At 36.7% G+C, this 16,891-nt stretch overlaps 1 protein-coding gene across 1 annotated transcript in view; it reads left to right on the forward strand.

Moving 5' to 3' along the window:
• Positions 1-16,891, forward strand: part of SPATA6 (spermatogenesis associated 6) — a 143,941-nt gene that overhangs the window by 14,523 nt on the left and 112,527 nt on the right. Inside the window, exons 2-3 of the mRNA XM_047085623.1 lie at positions 4,214-4,351; positions 5,571-5,619. Of these exons, the coding sequence (XP_046941579.1) occupies positions 4,214-4,351; positions 5,571-5,619 (187 nt within the window). The remainder of the gene's footprint in view (positions 1-4,213; positions 4,352-5,570; positions 5,620-16,891) is intronic.

Raw genomic sequence — 16,891 nt, forward strand, 5'->3', positions numbered from 1 at the left:
ATGAATTATCTGTGTTTATCCAAGGATGTCTTAATTTTCCTTTTTTTTGAAGGGAAATTTTTCTCATTATTGATTCTTATTTCAAGAAAGCCTTCTTTCAGCATTTTTGAATAAGTCATCCCACTTCCTTCTGGCTTCATGTTTCTGATACAAAAGCACCTGTAAATTCTATTGAGGATTTTTGGTACCTACTGAATCACTTCTCTTGTGTTGCATTTAAGGTTCTCTCTTCATCTTTGTCTTTTGAAAGTTTGATTATGATGTATGTGGTTTGGAGTTCTTTGAGCTTGTTGGATGTAGATTGCTTTTCTTTAAATTATGCAAGTTTTTGTCCATTATTTCAAATATTTCTGGCCCTTTCTCCTTTCATTCTGTGGATCCTATTATATCTATGTTGTTGTACTTGATGGTATCCCACAGGTCTCTGAGATTCTGTTCATTTTTATTTTTTCTTTCTGTTCCTCAGGCTGAAGAATCTCAATTGCCATATTTTCAGGTTCACTTATTCTTACTTCTGCTAGCTTCTCTAGTGATTTTTTCCATGTCATGTCATATATTTTCAACTCTAGAATTTCTATTTGGTTCTTTCAAAAAATAATTTCTATTTATTTGTTATTCTTTCTTTGATGAGACATCATTGCTATGTTGCCATACTTGCCTTTAGATTTTTAGACAAGGTTTCCTTTAGCTCTTTGTACATATTTATAATAGATTTAAAGTCTTTGTTTAGTAAGCCCAACTTCTAGGCTTCCTCAAAGACAGTTTCTATTGATTACCTTTTCCTGTGTGTATGGTTTATACTCTTGTTTCTTTGCATGTGATATTTTTTATTGAAAATTGAACATTTTGAGTAATATAATAAGGAACTCTGTAAATCAGACTCCCTATTTCTCAGGGTTTATTGTTTGCTGTTGTTTGCTGTTGCTTTTTGTTTGTTTAGTTACTTTACTGAGTTAAAGTCTGTATTCTTTGTCACGTGTGGCCACCAAAGTCTCTGGTTAGCTTCATGGCTTGCTAATGATGGTATTAAGGGTATATATATCCTTAAATATCTTGAATCAGTAAGTCTCCCAGTCTTTGCTGAGGATCTCTGTGTGCTTGTTGGGGCATGCTTTCTATGTACTGCAGGCAATTTACAACTCTGTCTTAGCCTTCATTTCCAACTATCTCAAAGCCTCAAGGTCATCCAGAAGTAAGAGGTTAGGGTTTCATCAGGTCATTTCTGCAAATGTGCACAGCCCTGCACATGTGCATGATCTTCTGAATTGCAAAGACTATATTATAGCTTGTCAAAAACAGCCTCCCCCCATACACCCATACACATGATTTTCCAGCTTTGTCTTTTAAGTATTTTGATCAGCTTGTGGTGTGCCTCAATTGGGATTACTGCCTCAGGCATCTGTGGTGTTAAACAATTACTGCTGATTGTTTTTGACAATTGCCTTAGGGAGAAAGGCTGTTTGAGTAAACTCTAATTCAGGTCAAGTAGAGAATTCCTGTGAATGAGGGTTTCCGGGATACTCTGAGACAGAACAAATAATGGCAATTCCCTGGAGATGGGACTTTTGGGTAGCACAGAACCTGTTCTCCTCCAGTATCTGTGGGGTTGCTAGTTTTTATGACTACTCTGATTGTAAGGATTTTGGTTTTCAAGGTTACAGAAGACCTGAGTAGAGGGAGTTGGGAGTAGAATATGTTAACATACCACAATACCACTATTTTAACCAAAATTCATCTATTTGGTTAGCTGACCAAATGCTCTTCATGTTTTTGCAAATCTCTGGTTAATTTCTAGAGCTGTAAAAAAGTTGATTTTGACAGTTTTTCGTAGTGTTCTCTTTGCTTTTATAGAGGGACTGAATTTTGGAGATATTTGCTCCACCATTCTGAAAGCACTTTTTCTATGTGTGTCTTTAACGTGGTTTTTTTTTGTTTTGTTTTTTTTTTTGTTTTGTTTTGTTTTTTTGCAGACAGCATATTGTGTCTTGCTTTTTTATCCAATCTGACAATTTCTGCCATTTAATTAGAATGCTTAGAATATTTGCATTCGTATAATTATCCATATGGGTGTTTTAAGTCAACTTCTTTGCTTTTTATTTTCTATCTGTTTTATCTGATTTTCTTTACCCCCATCCCCCTCTCTTGCTTTCTTTTTGGGAAGCTACTGGGTGTTCTTTAAAGCATGGCAGAATTTGTAGAATTGTGGATGAGAAAAAGCCATGCCTTCTTGCATATATTACACATTGGAAAGAGAGTCCATAGTTTCCAGTAGGACAATTATAGCCGGTGCACTACTCAGTAGAAATATAATATGAACCACAAATTTAAGCCAAAAATGCAATTTAAAAATTTTTACAGCTATATTAAAAAAGTTAAAAGGAGTAGATAAATTAATTTTAACAATAATTTTATTTAAATCAATGTTTTCAAAGTGTTAATTATTAATGAGATATTTTATGCTGTTTTTAAAATGAGTTTTCAAAATCTTTCTGAACAAGTCTTCAAAATCTTGTATTTTATACTCATTGTCCATCTCAGTTTGGACTAGCTACAACTGTAGACATAAGTGGCTAGCAGCTACCACATTGGATAACATGGATTTAGAGGGATTCTAACAGGTTTGATTTTAATGAGGCAGAGTAGGAAATGAAGGTGATGGACAACATTATATTTGTTGAGGACCTTGATTTTAATAGATTTTAATAATCAGTAGGGAATATATCAGAACGGAAATTGGAAAATAGAATAAGAGGGAGATGGAGTATAAATATCTGGCATGGAAAATAATCTTAACTGCTACATACAAAGAGACCTGAAGTCTTGGTCATTTATTCAATGCAGTAATTTGTGTTGAGATGACAGATGTAGTGATTTTCAGCCTAACGATAACTATAGCTGGTATTGGTTGAATGCTCTGTTAGGCACTTTTCTAAGCACTTTTGAAAGTATTGTATTGATTGATTTTCTGTGTCACTTTAAGTAAGTAAATCACCTATACTTTCTTGGGGCTCTGTGGTTATTGTACGTAAAAAATCTGAAGCTATTTGATAATCTCGGAGCTTCTTAATACTGAAAGTCTGTGTTTTGGATACATTGATGAGAAAATAAAATTTCTATCCTCAGGGAATTTATAATTAAATAAAAGAGGTGAGTTGTACCTACTTAATTAAAATTCAGGGAGATAATAATTAGGCCTTAAGAGAACTACAAAATGCTATGAGAATCTAAAACGTATTTATTTGAATATGGTAAATTCATAATAAATGTTTGAATTAGATTGAATTGAATAATGGTAGCTGGTGAGTCCAGAGTTTTGTGTAGGAGACGCAGTTGATGTAAGCCTTGGAAGGTGGTGAGTATAAATGAGGCAGAGATGGAATGCAGTAGTAAGGAGTAGTAATCCAGATAATGGAAGAATGTAAGGTAGGACAGTAATGTGTATGTTTAGAGAACAATAAAAATATACTTTGATTGTATTATTGGGGGATGTTGAGTAATGTTACTATGTGGGTGGGTTGGATTCAAATCTTAGAGAGCCTTTAATATTTCTTTAAGGGTGTGGTTGATCACTGACAGTGAAATATGACTGGGACTGGGGAATCTGTGCTGTGAACTTTTTAGAAACACCATATTTTGTGCCTATACTTTGTGTCAATCATGAGGATAATGAAGTGCAATTTCATGTTTAAAAAATGTATCATTGGACTAGAAATTTATAATTCACTAGCTTTGAAACTCCGTCATATTGCGTTTGATGAGGGTGTATATGGGCTGCTATTTAGGGTTATACAGGTCATATTTGTGGTTTTTATTGCTATTATTTTTGTCCTTTAGGATAGTGCTTTGTTTCTGCTGAGTCTTAATCCTTTGTGATTAAATGATGCTGAATAAGTTTATGTCAGCATTCAGCATAAAGTGGGTGCCTAAGGCTGACTGTTTAAAACTGTTAGTATCTGTCCCAAGAGCCAGTACACAGAGCTTCAAATGTGGAACAAATAACCAAATGGAGAATCATAGATTTCTCAGAGGGATGGAAGTTATAAAGGCATTTCATTTAACTCTGTAAACACGAGAATCTCTTTTCTTTTAATTTGTGCGTCTTTTTATTGGCTTAGCAGACTAGTGTTTTTATGTAATGCCATGTAAGTTATTTCAGTAGGATAGTTCAGGGAATTCATAAAGCATTTACATCTCTCTATCTAATTTTGTTCAGGTAACTTGTCCAGGAGTGGTGCTGAAAGACAAGGAGGACATCTATCTTAGCATCTGTGTGTTTGGCCAATACAAAAAGACACAATGTGTCCCAGCCAATTTTCCACTGGTCTTCAATGCCAGAATGGTGTTTGAAAAGGTGAGTTCAAGTGACAGATCAAATATTAACAAATAATCAGTGTACTTCCAAATTTTTAATAAAAGCCCTAAAGACAAATTACTACTGACTATATATACTTTGATTTCATTGAAAAGGAGATTTGTAACTTAAATCTGGAAGCTTGAAAAGAAATATGCATTGTATTATTCATGAAATGAGTTGCCTCATTTTCATAATGGATCAGTTTATTTCTAAAATTGTGTTAGTGGGCTCTATGTAAAATAGAGCATCTTGAATATTAAATAATAATTTTCACAACAAAGAGAAAGAGGAGACATTAATAGGTAAAAATAGATTTTATTTTACTTTTGGCTATCTTCTGGTACTTCTTTCTATGAGTTTCTTTTCTGTTTTTCCCTAAAACTGCTGCTTTTGGTTATTACCAATCATATTCTTCACTTTATTTCCTTCTTTCCTTCTCTACTTTCCTCCTTCCTTCCCTCTCCTCCCCTTCCTTCTTTCCCTGTCCTCCCCTTCCTTCCTTCCTTTTCCTTCTCCTTTCCCTTTTCCTTTTCTGATAATTACCCACTTCCTGCTCTGTTTCATGTACTATTCTAGGCACTGGGTAAACAAGACAAACAGCCTCCCCACCTGGAGCTTTCCCTGTAATAGGAGAAACCGACAATAATGAAGTAAACACAGGAATAGAATAATTTTAGATAGTGATAAGTGTCATGAAAAGAATAAAGGGAGGGTGAGGGAACAGAGAGGAACTGAGGGATTCAGGGGATTATCTGTTTTAAAGGGTGGTCAGAGAAGATGATAACATTTAAGCTGAACTGAATTATGAGACAGTTATCAGTTATTTGAAGGTCTAGTGGAAAAGCGTTCTAAGCAGAGGAATAGCAAATATAAAGACTTCTTGCTGGGAATAAGCTTGATGAGTTGGAGGGGCACCAAGAAGGCCAGTATGACCATGGTGACCAACAGGGGAGGAGTTGAGATGAAGAAGCAGCCCTGGTGAAGTTGGAGAGGGAGAGCCAGCCAGCCATAATGTGTGTTTGTTTGATTGTCAGAGCTTCCATAGTGATTGTGGGAAGCAGAGAGGAAGTGACAGTTCTCAATAATGTCCAAAGTTTCTATGGATGAGAAAGGAATATTTTGGGAAGGAGAGGGGAATTACAAAGACTATTTTATGTGTATGTTCCTTTCACTTCCTCTTCTCCACCCTGCTTCCCTCTGTGTTCTCCCACTGTAGGTGTTCCCTGAAGCAGTAGACCCTGGAGATGTGGTTGCACAGCTTGAATGTAAGTTTGTAACTTTTAATTCCTGTTTCTAGGTCATTTTAGAATTCTGCTTAATCCTGGGTTAGATAAAAGTTAAAAAAAGAGTCCATGAAGGATTTTAGAAATCTTGAGTTGAGACTTCTAAAACACTTTTTAAATGTTTGTCAGAATATACCTGGAAATAATAAAATGTACACGTGCTGCAGAGTGACTAGGAATTTTTCCTTTTTCTATCTTAGGTGTGTGAAAATCAAAGAGACTTACCTGAACTTTATATTGATTTAGATGATATGAAGTGTTTTTGATGTAAAGATAGTGATTCACATTGTGTGGGGCTTTGCCCTGCAAACAAGCATATGCCTGTAACCTCAATGTATTACAAATTCATAGAGTAAATAATAGAAGATTGAAGTAATGGTAGCTTGAAGTATATATGATTTGTGTTTTATTTTGCATCCAATATGTTAATAAATTATTTGAAGTGACATTTTCAAGGCTGTGGATAATAGTAAATTCCTCAAAGTGTTAGGATTCAACTATAAAAAGATACAACTATTTTTGAGAGCAGCAATGCATGTATACATGCTTGGGAATAAGTTATTCAAGCTCTGGGTATGAAATGAAAAGCTCTGTTATTTATCCTTGTAATTAGAGATCTGGGATCACCAGTTTGGTCTAACGTGGAACTGTGGATCAAAACACTGACAAAATTGGGCATCATCAGTGTCACCTGTTCTTCCCCCCTTCATCCATTGGGATGTTAGCTGTGTAGAAACATGGAACCTGGCACCATGCTGGAATCTAGGCATATGGGGAGGAATAGGGCCAGCTTATTGTCTTATCTTCATGAAACTTACAGTTTAATAATTAGTCTCCAGAGAACTCTTTATGGCCAATGTTAACATCTTATTTATTTTTTTATAGATGTTCTAGTTCTTGATATTCTTTCACTGTGGCAGATTAGCTAGGTGGCAATTTGGTGCCAGTGGGTAAATGCCTTTTTAATATTTCTTGAACATCTTCTTCAGTATCTGGGCAATTGTGTTGTGTATCCTAGAAAATATAAACTCTAGTATTATCTAGTACCATGTGCATATTGTTATATATAAATATGAGGTAGTAATTTCATCATTCTGAAATTGTCTTGTTAAAAACATAATCCTTTCTTTCTATTTGATTTGAAATTTGGGGTCTATAAGAGTACTTATTGGTTTTTATTACTTGGAAACTTTCTTGCCTTGCTTTTCCTGATTTGGTTTTTCTCTTAGGTCTCTTTGTACCTTACTGATTCCACTTTTTGGTATCTTTCTCAAACTCATCTTTCTCTTCTCTGTCTTTAAGTATTATTATTCCACTGGCTTTACCTCTCTGATCTCTTAATTTATTTATTTTCTACTTTCTCCTTATATTCTACTCACCTAAGACATGGCTTCATGTATTTCCTATATTCTGATGACTTCCACCTGAGTCTATCTCTGACCTCCCTTGTGAGCTGTGGCCCCCTTTTTCTTTTACTTTTTTTTGTGTTAGTTTCTCTCAATGCCCAATAACCTTATTAATATGAAAAATTAAAAACATACTAAATGTGCAGTTATTTTTGCTTCCCTTCCCTTATGTTCATCTGTTTTCTATCTTAAATTCCACATATGAGTGAAATCGTATGTTATTTGTCTTTCTCTGACTGACTTATTTTGCTTAGCGTAATACACTCTAGTTCCAACTACGTGGTTGCAAATGGCAAGATTTCATTCTTTTTGATTGCTGAGTAATATTCCATTGTATATATATATATACCACGTCATCCTTATCCATTCCTCAGTTGATGGACATTTGGGCTCTTTCCATACTTTGGCTATTGTCAATGGTGCTGCTATGAACATTAGGGTGCATGTGCCCTTCAAATCAGCACTCGTGTAGCCTTTGGATAAATACCTAGTAGTGAAATTCTACTAGGGGTAGAATCGCAGGGTAGTTCTGTTTTTAATTTTTGAGGGAACTTTCATAGCCTCTGTTTTCCAGAGTGGCTGCACCAGTTTGCATTCCCACCAGCAGTGCAAAAGTGTTCCTCTTTAAAAAAAAATTTTTTTTAATGTTATTTGTATTTGAGAGAGAGAAGAGACAGTGTGTGAGTGGGGGAGGGGCAGAGAGCGATGGAGACAGAATCTGAAGCAGGCTCTAGACTCTGAGCTGTCAGAACAGAGCCTGACACGGGGCTCGAACTCCTGAGCCAAAGTCAGACACTTAGCTGACTGTCACCCATGTGCCCCAAAATGGCTCTTCTTTCTGTGCATCCTCGCCAACATCTCCTGTTGCCTGAGTTGTTAATTTTAGCCAATGTTGACAGGTGTGAGGTGATATCTCATTGTGGTTTTGATTTGTGTTTCCCTGATGATGAATGGTAGCATTTTTCCATGTGTCTGTTAACCATCTATCTGGGTGTCTTCTTTGGAAAAGTGTCTATTCATGTCTTTTGCCTATTTCTTCACTGGATTGTTTTTTTTGGGTGTTGAATTTGATACGTTCTTTATAGATTTTGGATTCTAACCTTTTATCTGATGTGTCATTTGCAAATATCTTCTCCCATTCCATGAGTTGCCTTGTAGTTTTGTTGATTGTTTCTTTTGCTGTGCAGAAGCTTTTTATCTTGATGAGGTCCCAATACTTCATTTTTGCTTTTGTTTTCCTTGCTTCCAGAGACATGTTGAGTAAGAAGTTGCTGCGACCAAGGTCATAGAGGTTGTTGCCAGTTTTCTCCTCTAGGATTTTGATGGTTTCCTGTCTTACATTTAGGTCTTTCATCCATTTTGAGTTTATTTTTGTGTATGGTATAAGAAAGTGCGTCCAGATTAATTCTTCTGCATGTCGCTGTCCAGTTTTCCCAGTACCACTTGCTGAAGAGAGTGTTCCATTGGATATTCTTTCCTGCTTTGTCAAAGATTAGTTGGCCATATGTTTGTGGGTCTATTTCTGGGTTTTCTATTCTGTTCCATTGATCCATTTGTCTATTCTTGTGCCAGTACCATACTGTCTTGATGATTACAGCTTTGTAATACTGCTTGAAGCCCAGAATTGTGATGCTTCCAGCTTTGGTTTTCTTTTTCAAGATTGCTTTGGCTATTCAGGGTCTTTGCTGGTTCCATACAAATTTTAGGATTGTTTGTTCTAGCTCTGTGAAGAATGCTGGTGTTATTTTGAGAGAGATTGCATTGAATATGTGGATTGCTTTGGGTAGTATAGATATTTTAATAATATTGTTCTTCTAATCCATGAGCATGGGAATGTTTTTCCATTTTTTTGTGTCTTCTTCAATTTCTTTCATAAGCTCTATAGTTTTCAGTGCATAGATTTTTCACCTCTTTGGTTAGATTTATACCTAGGTGTTTTATGGTTTTTGGTGCAATTGTAAATGGGATCGATTCCTTGATTTCTCTTTCTGCTGCTTCATTATTGGTGTATAGAAATGCAACTGATTTCTGTAAATTCTGTAAATTATGAAAATTAATTAATTAATTTTCAGGAATAGAATTCAGTGATTCATCACTTACATATTACCACCCAGTGCTCATCCCAACCAGTGTCTTCCTTAATGCTCCTCACCCCTTTAACCTCTACCCCCTCCCAACATCCCAACAGCGACCCTCATTAATGGTTCTCTGTATTTAAGAGTCTCTTATGGTGTGTCTCCCTCTCTACTTTTATATTATTTTTGTTTCCCTGAACATTGATTTTATAGCCTGCTACTTTGCTGAATTCATGTATCAGTCATAGGATTTTGGTGGAGTGTTTTGGGTTTTCCACATAGAGTATCATGTAGTCTGTGAAGAGTGAAAAGTTTGACTTCCTCCTTGCTCTTTGTGATGCCTTTTATTTCTTTGTGTTGTCTGATTGCAGAGGCCAGGACTTCCAACATTATGTTGAATAACAATGGTGAGAGTGGACATCCTTGTCGTGTTCCTTAACTTAGGGGGAAATCTCTCAGTTTTTCCCTATTGAAGATATTATTAGCAGTGGTGCTTTCATATATGATCTTTATGATTTTGAGGTAATGATCCTCTATCCCTACTTTTTTGAAGGTTTTTATCAAGAAAGGATGCTGTATTTTGTCATATGCGTTTTCAGCATCTATTATTGAGACAATCTTGTGATTCTTATCCTTTCTTTTATTAATGTTATGTATCACATTGATTGATTTGTGGATATTGAACCAGCCCTGCATCCTAGGAATAAATCCCACATGATCATGGTGAATAATTCTTTTAATGAATTGCTAGATCTGGTTTGCTAATATCTTATTGAGAATTTTTACATCCATGTTCATCAGGGAAATTGGTCTGTAGTTTTCCTTTTTAGTGAGGTCTTTGTCTGGTTCTGGAGTCAAAGTAATGCTGGCCTCGTAGAATGAGTTTGGAAGTTTTCTTTCCATTTCTATTTTTTGAAACAGTTTCAAAGAATAGGTGTTAACTCCTCTTTAAATGTTTGGTAGAATTCCCCTGGAAAGCCGTCTGGCCCTGGACTCTTGTTTGTTGGGAGATTTTTGATTACTGATTCAATTTCTTTACTGGTTATGGGTCTGTTCAAATTTTCTATTTCTTCCTGTTTCAGTTTTGGTAGTGAACTAGGAATGGTATGTTTCTAGGAATCTATCCATTTCTTCCAGATTTCCCAATTTGTTGGCATGTAATTGCTCATAATATTCTCTTACTATTGTTTGTATTTCTGTGGTGTTGGTTGTGATCTCTCCTCTTTCATTTGTGATTTTATTTATTTGGGTCCTTTTTTTTTTTTGATCAGTCTGGCTAGGAATTTATCAATTTTTTTAATTCTTTCAAAGAACCAGCTCCTGGTTTCATTGATCTGTTCTGTTTTGGGTTTTGTTGTTGTTTTTTTTTTTTTGATTTTGATATCATTGATATCTGCTCTAATCTTTATTATTTCCCTTCTTCTGTTGGTTTTGGGCTTTATTTGCTGTTCTTTTTCCAGCTCTTTTAGGTGTAAGGTTAGGTTGTGTATTTGAGACCTTTCTTCTTTTTTTTAGGAGGGCCTGGATTGCTGTATACTTCACTCTTATGACCACCTTTGCTGCATCCCAAAGGTTTTGGATTGTCGTATTTTCATTTTCATTGGCTTCCATGAACTTTTTAATTTCTTCTTTAATTTATTGGTTAACCCATTCATTCTATAGTAGGATATTCTTTAATCTCCAAGTATTCATGGTTTTTCCAAATTTTTTCTCGTTGATTTCGAGTTTCATAGCATTGTGGTCTGAAAATATGCACAGTATGATCTCAGTCTTTTTCTACTTGTTGAGGGCTGATTTGTGACCCAGTGTGTGATCCCTTCTGGAGAATGTTCCATGTGCACTTGAGAAGAAGTGTATTCTGATGCTTTAGGATGAAATGTTCTGAATATATCTGTTAAGTACATCTGGTCCATTGTGTCATTCAGAGCCATTGTTTCCTTGTTGATTTTCTGCTTAGATTATCTGTCCATTGCTGTAAGTGGGGTGTTGAAGTCCTCTAGTATTATGGTATTATTATCAATGAGTTTCTTTATGTTTGTGATTAATTGATTTATATTTTTGGGTTATTCCACGTTGGGGGCATAAATATTTATAATTGTTAGATCTTGGTGGATAGACCCTTCAGTTAAGATATAATGCCCTTCTTCATCTCTTGTAGTCTTCATTTTTAAATCTAGTTGTCTGATATAAGTATGGCTATACCACTTTCCTTTTGACCTTTTGGAATGTCAAAGACTTTTTGGTCTTTTGAAAAGACCATGAATACTGTGTTGATAGATGGTTCTCCATCCATTTACTTTCAATCTGAAGGTGTCTGTAGGTCTAAAATGAGTCTCTTGTAAGCAGCATATAGATGGGTCTTGTTTTCTTATCCATTCTGATACCCCGTGTCTTTTGGTTGGAATGTTTAGTCCTTTGAAATTTAGAGTGAGTACTATAAGATATGAATTTAGCACCATTGTGTTGCCTGTAGAGTTGGTGTTTCTGGTGATGTTCTCTGGTTCTTTCTAGTCTTTGTTGCTTTGGTCTTTTTTGTTTTGTTTTGTCTTTTCTCCATTCAAAGGGTCCCCCTTAAAATTTCTTGCAGAGCTGATTCAGTGGTCATGAATTCCCAGTTTTTGGTTTTCTAGGAAACTCTTTATCTCTCCTTCTATTTTGAATAACAGACAGCCTTGCTGGATAAAGAATTCTTGGCCACATATTTTTTTCTGATTCAGCACATCGAATATGTCCTGGCGCTCCTTTCTGGACTGCCAAGTTTCTGTGGATAGGTCTGCTGCGAACCTGATCTGTTTAACTTACAGGTTAAGAACTTTTTTTTTTCCTTGATGCTTTCATAATTCTTTCCTTATCTGTGTAGTTGTGAATTCGACTATGAAAATGCCTTGGTGATCGTTGCTTTTTGTTGAATTTAATGGGAGATCTGTGTGCTTCTTGGATTTTGATGTCTGTGTCCTTCCCCAGATTAGGAAAGTTTTCCACTATAATTTGCTCACATAAACCTTCTGCCCCTTTTTCTTTTTCTTCATCTTCTGGGATTCTCATGATTTGGATGTTATTTCTTTTTAATAAGTCACTAAGTTCTCTAAGTCTTGTATTGTACTCTTTGCCTTTGTTTCCCTATTTTTTTCTGCTTCATTATGCTCCATAATTTTATCTTCTAAATTGCTGTTTATCTTCTAAATTGCTGTTTCGCTGCTCTGCTTCATCCATCCTTGCTGTTGTGGCATTTATTTGAGATTGCATCTTTATAGCATTTTTAATTTCATCCTGATTAGATTTTATTTCTTTTATCTCCACAGGAAGGGATTCTATGCTTTTTTCAACCCCAGCTAGTATTCTTATTATCGTCATTCTAAATTCCAGTTCAGACATCTTGCTTATATCCGTGTTAAGCCTCTGGTTGTAATTTCTTCCTCTTCTTTTGGAGTGAATTCCTTTGTTTTTCATTTTGGAGGAAGAAAAAAATTAATAAATTAAAAACAAAACAAAAATTCAAATAAAGGGAGCTATATCCTAGATTTATTTTGGTCTGCTTGTGTAAAGAAGCTGGATAGAATGGAGAAAATAGGGAAACAAAAGAACAAAAAGGTAAAAAAGTTTAAAACTTAAAAAAACTTAGAAAAAAATGAATAAGGAAAATGAAATAAAATAAAAATCAAAACAAAAAATAACGTGAAAAAATAATAAAAATAGAAATAAATTTTTCTCTTTCTGTATCCAAGAATAAGGAAGAAAATAAAGAAAAAAAAGAAAAAAAACAATTTAAGCGAAAACAGAAGCAAAGATAACGAACAAATAAATGAGCCAGCAAACAGAATGAAACCTTAATGAAGTTAAGTTTCTCCTAGAACTGAAACTATGATTCCTTCTACAGTCCATACACTAAGCAGGTGGAGTGTCTTGTGCTGGTCTTGTAGGGGATGTGCTTGGAGGGTGCAGTTGGGTGGGGTTTGGTGTAATGGCTCCATTCTCCACTAGGCGGTTCTGCTTAGCTTACTGGGGTAGATAAGTACGGCGTGCATGTAAGCTTGCATGTGTGCGGAGGGTGGAAATGGCTTTACCCAATTCCCTAGTCTCTGGCACAGAAACTTCATGCTCTCACTGCCCCATGATCAAGCACCCCTCCTTTGTGTCAGGCCTCCATCCACTCCCCGCCTCTACCCTGCCTGTGTCTGAGCTGTCTGCCTGCCAGGTGGTACCTCTCTCCAGTTTTATCTCAGATGGGGTTGTTTCAAAACCCCTCACTTCAGAGACCCTCATGGCTTGGGCCCATGCTGACTCTCTGGGGGAGGGTCTCACTGAGCAATGGCTGGTGCTGGCTTACTCCAGAAAATGTTCATGGGGTCTTGCAGTGGCAGAAGTTCAGAGATTATGGCAAATCACCACACATAGCCAGCATCAGGTTTCACCACACTCTTGTGTCTTTGTCCTAATACCAGCAAACATGGTTGCTCTCCAGGGTCTGCTGGGGCCTTTGCCTTTTGGGAGGCTGTATGGCCTCTACCAAATGCACTCCAAGCTGGTGAACTGCTTCTCACCATGTGGCCCACGGACCCCTCAGAACCCACTACCTGCTCCTGGGGATTCACTCTACTTCCTCACCAGAGCACCACCAGGCACTGAGCTCTGCAACTTCAGACTCTGTGCTCTACTCTTTATAGAATCCAGGTGGTATTGAAACCCACTCCTTTCTTCCTGTCGATGATTTTGGGGAACAGATTTCTTGTTCAGTCCCCTGCATATGTTTTCACTCTTTTTCTCTCTTTCTCTCCAGCTACTTTCAGGGGAGTGCTTTTCTTGCACTATCCCAGAGTGCTGCTCTCTCCCCCTTTCTCTTTCTCTGTCCTCTCTCCACAGGAACAGCTCCCTATAGTCCATGGCTTTTCTCTCCCCCGGTTCACCTCTCTGCACCGCGTACCTGCCGAGTTCCATTGCTCAACTTATGCAGATTGTTGTGTTAATCCTTAGATCAATTTCTAGGTGTTCAAAATGGTTTGGTGCTGATCTGGCTGCGCTTCAAGGATGAGACAGGTTCAGGGTCTCCATGCTGCTCCACCATCTTAACTCCTTTCCCTGATCTGGTAACTTTAATTCCCACCCCCCCCCCCCCCCCCCCCAGCTGGCACTGAAGCTTCATGCAGTAGAGGGCCCTGGAGTAAAGTACAGAGGAAAATGGTTTTGCTTCCAGGTGCTGGTTGCTTGTTTATCTTGTGCTGAGCTTGGCTGTTTCCAGCACCAGACTCCTGAGGCCCTTGAAACTTCCCTGGTGCTCTAGTGTTACAGTACAGGGTGGCTGTCAGCAGCTTCCTCTAGCTGTCCCTGTTTGTAATGTGTATTGTTTGTCATTTTGTATTGAAGTGCCTCTGGTTAAACACCTCTGTGAATAACCTCCCTGGCACCCTAGTTGAATGATTTCTGGCAAGTTCCTTAGGTAGATTCCTAGTAAGTGAGCAACTTTTCTTCTTTCAGTGAGCAAAGGCTGTTTGCTCTCTAACAAGTTCTGGATCTCAGCACTGGAGAGGAGAGCTTGAGGAGAAAGAACCCTTCATTGGGTCCTCTGAGCCTCAGGAATAATGACTGTTTCTTTTATCTGTCATTCCTATGTTCTTTTTTTAAAAATGTTTTAAATGTTTTCATTTTATTTTTGAGAGAGAGAGAGAGACAGTTTGAGCAGAGAGGGAGGGGAGGGGCAGAGAGAGAGAGAGACGGAGACACAGAATCTGGAATAGGCTCCAGGCTCTGAGCTGTCAGCACAGATCATGACCTGAGCCAAAGTTGGACGCTTAACCAACAGAGCCACCCAGGAGCCCTATTCCTAAGTTCTTTTAAGTTCTCTTTACATCTTTGTAGCTAGATAATCCCTCATTATTTTAATTCCCATTATAGTTAACAGTTCTTTATATTAATTATCCTTGTGTGGTTTTTCTCTCATAATTGGACCCATATTGATATATTTATTTTGAAGCTCTGTTTTAATTGTTTGTACATTCATAATCATTATATCTTTTTGAATTTTCACCTCATTTATGGTAGTAAAATTCATGGTAGCAAAGTTACAGTAGCTTCAGGCCTCATATCTTCCTATGATATTCTTAAGAATAGGAGGTCTGTGTTCCATAATTTTCATCAAGTTTTGAGATTTATTCTAATGACAGTTGGGTGGGGAAATACAATATGCTGTTTACTTAACTCACACATGTACTTTGGTTCAAGTGGTACATGTGTAACCTTTCTAAAAGCCACATAGGTCTCTAATGGAAGGGGAAAGGAGGGGAAAGCTGTAGAGACTTCTCATAGGTGTCCATACAGTGAGCCTCCACAGTGCCAAGCCTTTAAACTTAAACACAGAATGATGGTAGAAATGGTAGAAACAGATCCTTTAAATAAGATATAAAATTGAATCCATAGAAGTAAAGTAGACTTTTTGTCAATGGAAGCAAAGAGAAAAACTTCAAGTAATGAATTGAATTGAAACGATTGAAACAATTGTGGACTGTTCCAGAATTTCCACTTACCAGTAGTATTCTACTTTTGGGATTGTGAGTCACATATATCATTTTCCATTGTGTAACATATAAAACTAACATGTACTTGTTTGTCTAAAATCCAGTATTTGTTAATTAAGATTATGTCATCTAAGAGCAAATTGAGCATGGTCAAAATGCCCAGGGAGATCCAAGGACCCCCTTAACTGGACAGTCTGATAAATGGCCAGATCCATGAGTAACTCAGTTAAGATGCTTAGAACAGTTTTGGGCACACACTAAACACTTAAAATGTCCCTTGTTTATTATTGTTGATGGTGTGTTGTTATCATTACTAGTGTTATTACTAGGGAATTTACCAATTCCATTTCACACCATATCTGCATTTCTAAGGAAACACCAGAGGTCCAGAATCACCTATGGTCTAGGGAAATATATGATATATAAAATGACATTAAGTGTCAATGGTATTAAAAGCCATAATAAGGTAATTTTATATTCATAGAGAAGGCGTTCTCTTTAGGGAAACTATTCTAATTCTGGAATTTACCAGAATTAACTGATTGATGGCTGAAACTGTACCCTCGCAACCATTTTTAGGCAAGAAATGACTGAAAATTTTTCTACTTCATAGACTTCTTTATTGAAACTATGGATTTTCATCCTCTCTCAGTGAAGTTTTACAGATTCTCTTCTACACGCGCGAGCACACACACACACACACACACACACTCACACACAGTATATCCTGTCTGAAAAGATCCTCTTACATATAAACATATTGCTTGCTCCCTCACTTCTTTCCAGTCACTGCTGAAATTTATCATCATAATAAGAGGCCTTTTCTTACCAAAGTATCTAAAATAGCACCTTTTGCTATGTACCTATCCCATTATCTTTAGAGTTATTATATACCCAGGATATTTTGAGTAAAAGAATATGCTTTTAATAGTTCCACCAAGACAACAGGTATTTGCATAGGGCAAATAGGAATGAATGGTCCTCCTGTTTTTCTTTCTAGCACTGATATATTATTTCTTTTTTCTTTATTCTTTCAACAGAGTAGCAGTTTCATAAGAGTAGAGATTTTTTTTCTGTTTTGTTTACCGCCATATCTCTGATGCATATGGCAATACCTGGCACATACTAGGTATCTGATAGTTGGGAGTTAATAAAATATCATAATGCATTATATAACTGCCTCATTACTATTTTTATGACTGTTGGAACTATCCAATTGAGAGATAGCTATTTGTAGTGTTATAATCCTTTGGTTAGGAAATGT

Source organism: Lynx rufus, unplaced genomic scaffold (genome assembly GCF_022079265.1).
Source record: "Lynx rufus isolate CCGP_SWC_20201006 ecotype Redwood Valley unplaced genomic scaffold, mLynRuf1.p SCAF_2, whole genome shotgun sequence".
In the NCBI taxonomy this organism is placed as follows: Eukaryota; Metazoa; Chordata; class Mammalia; order Carnivora; family Felidae; genus Lynx; species Lynx rufus.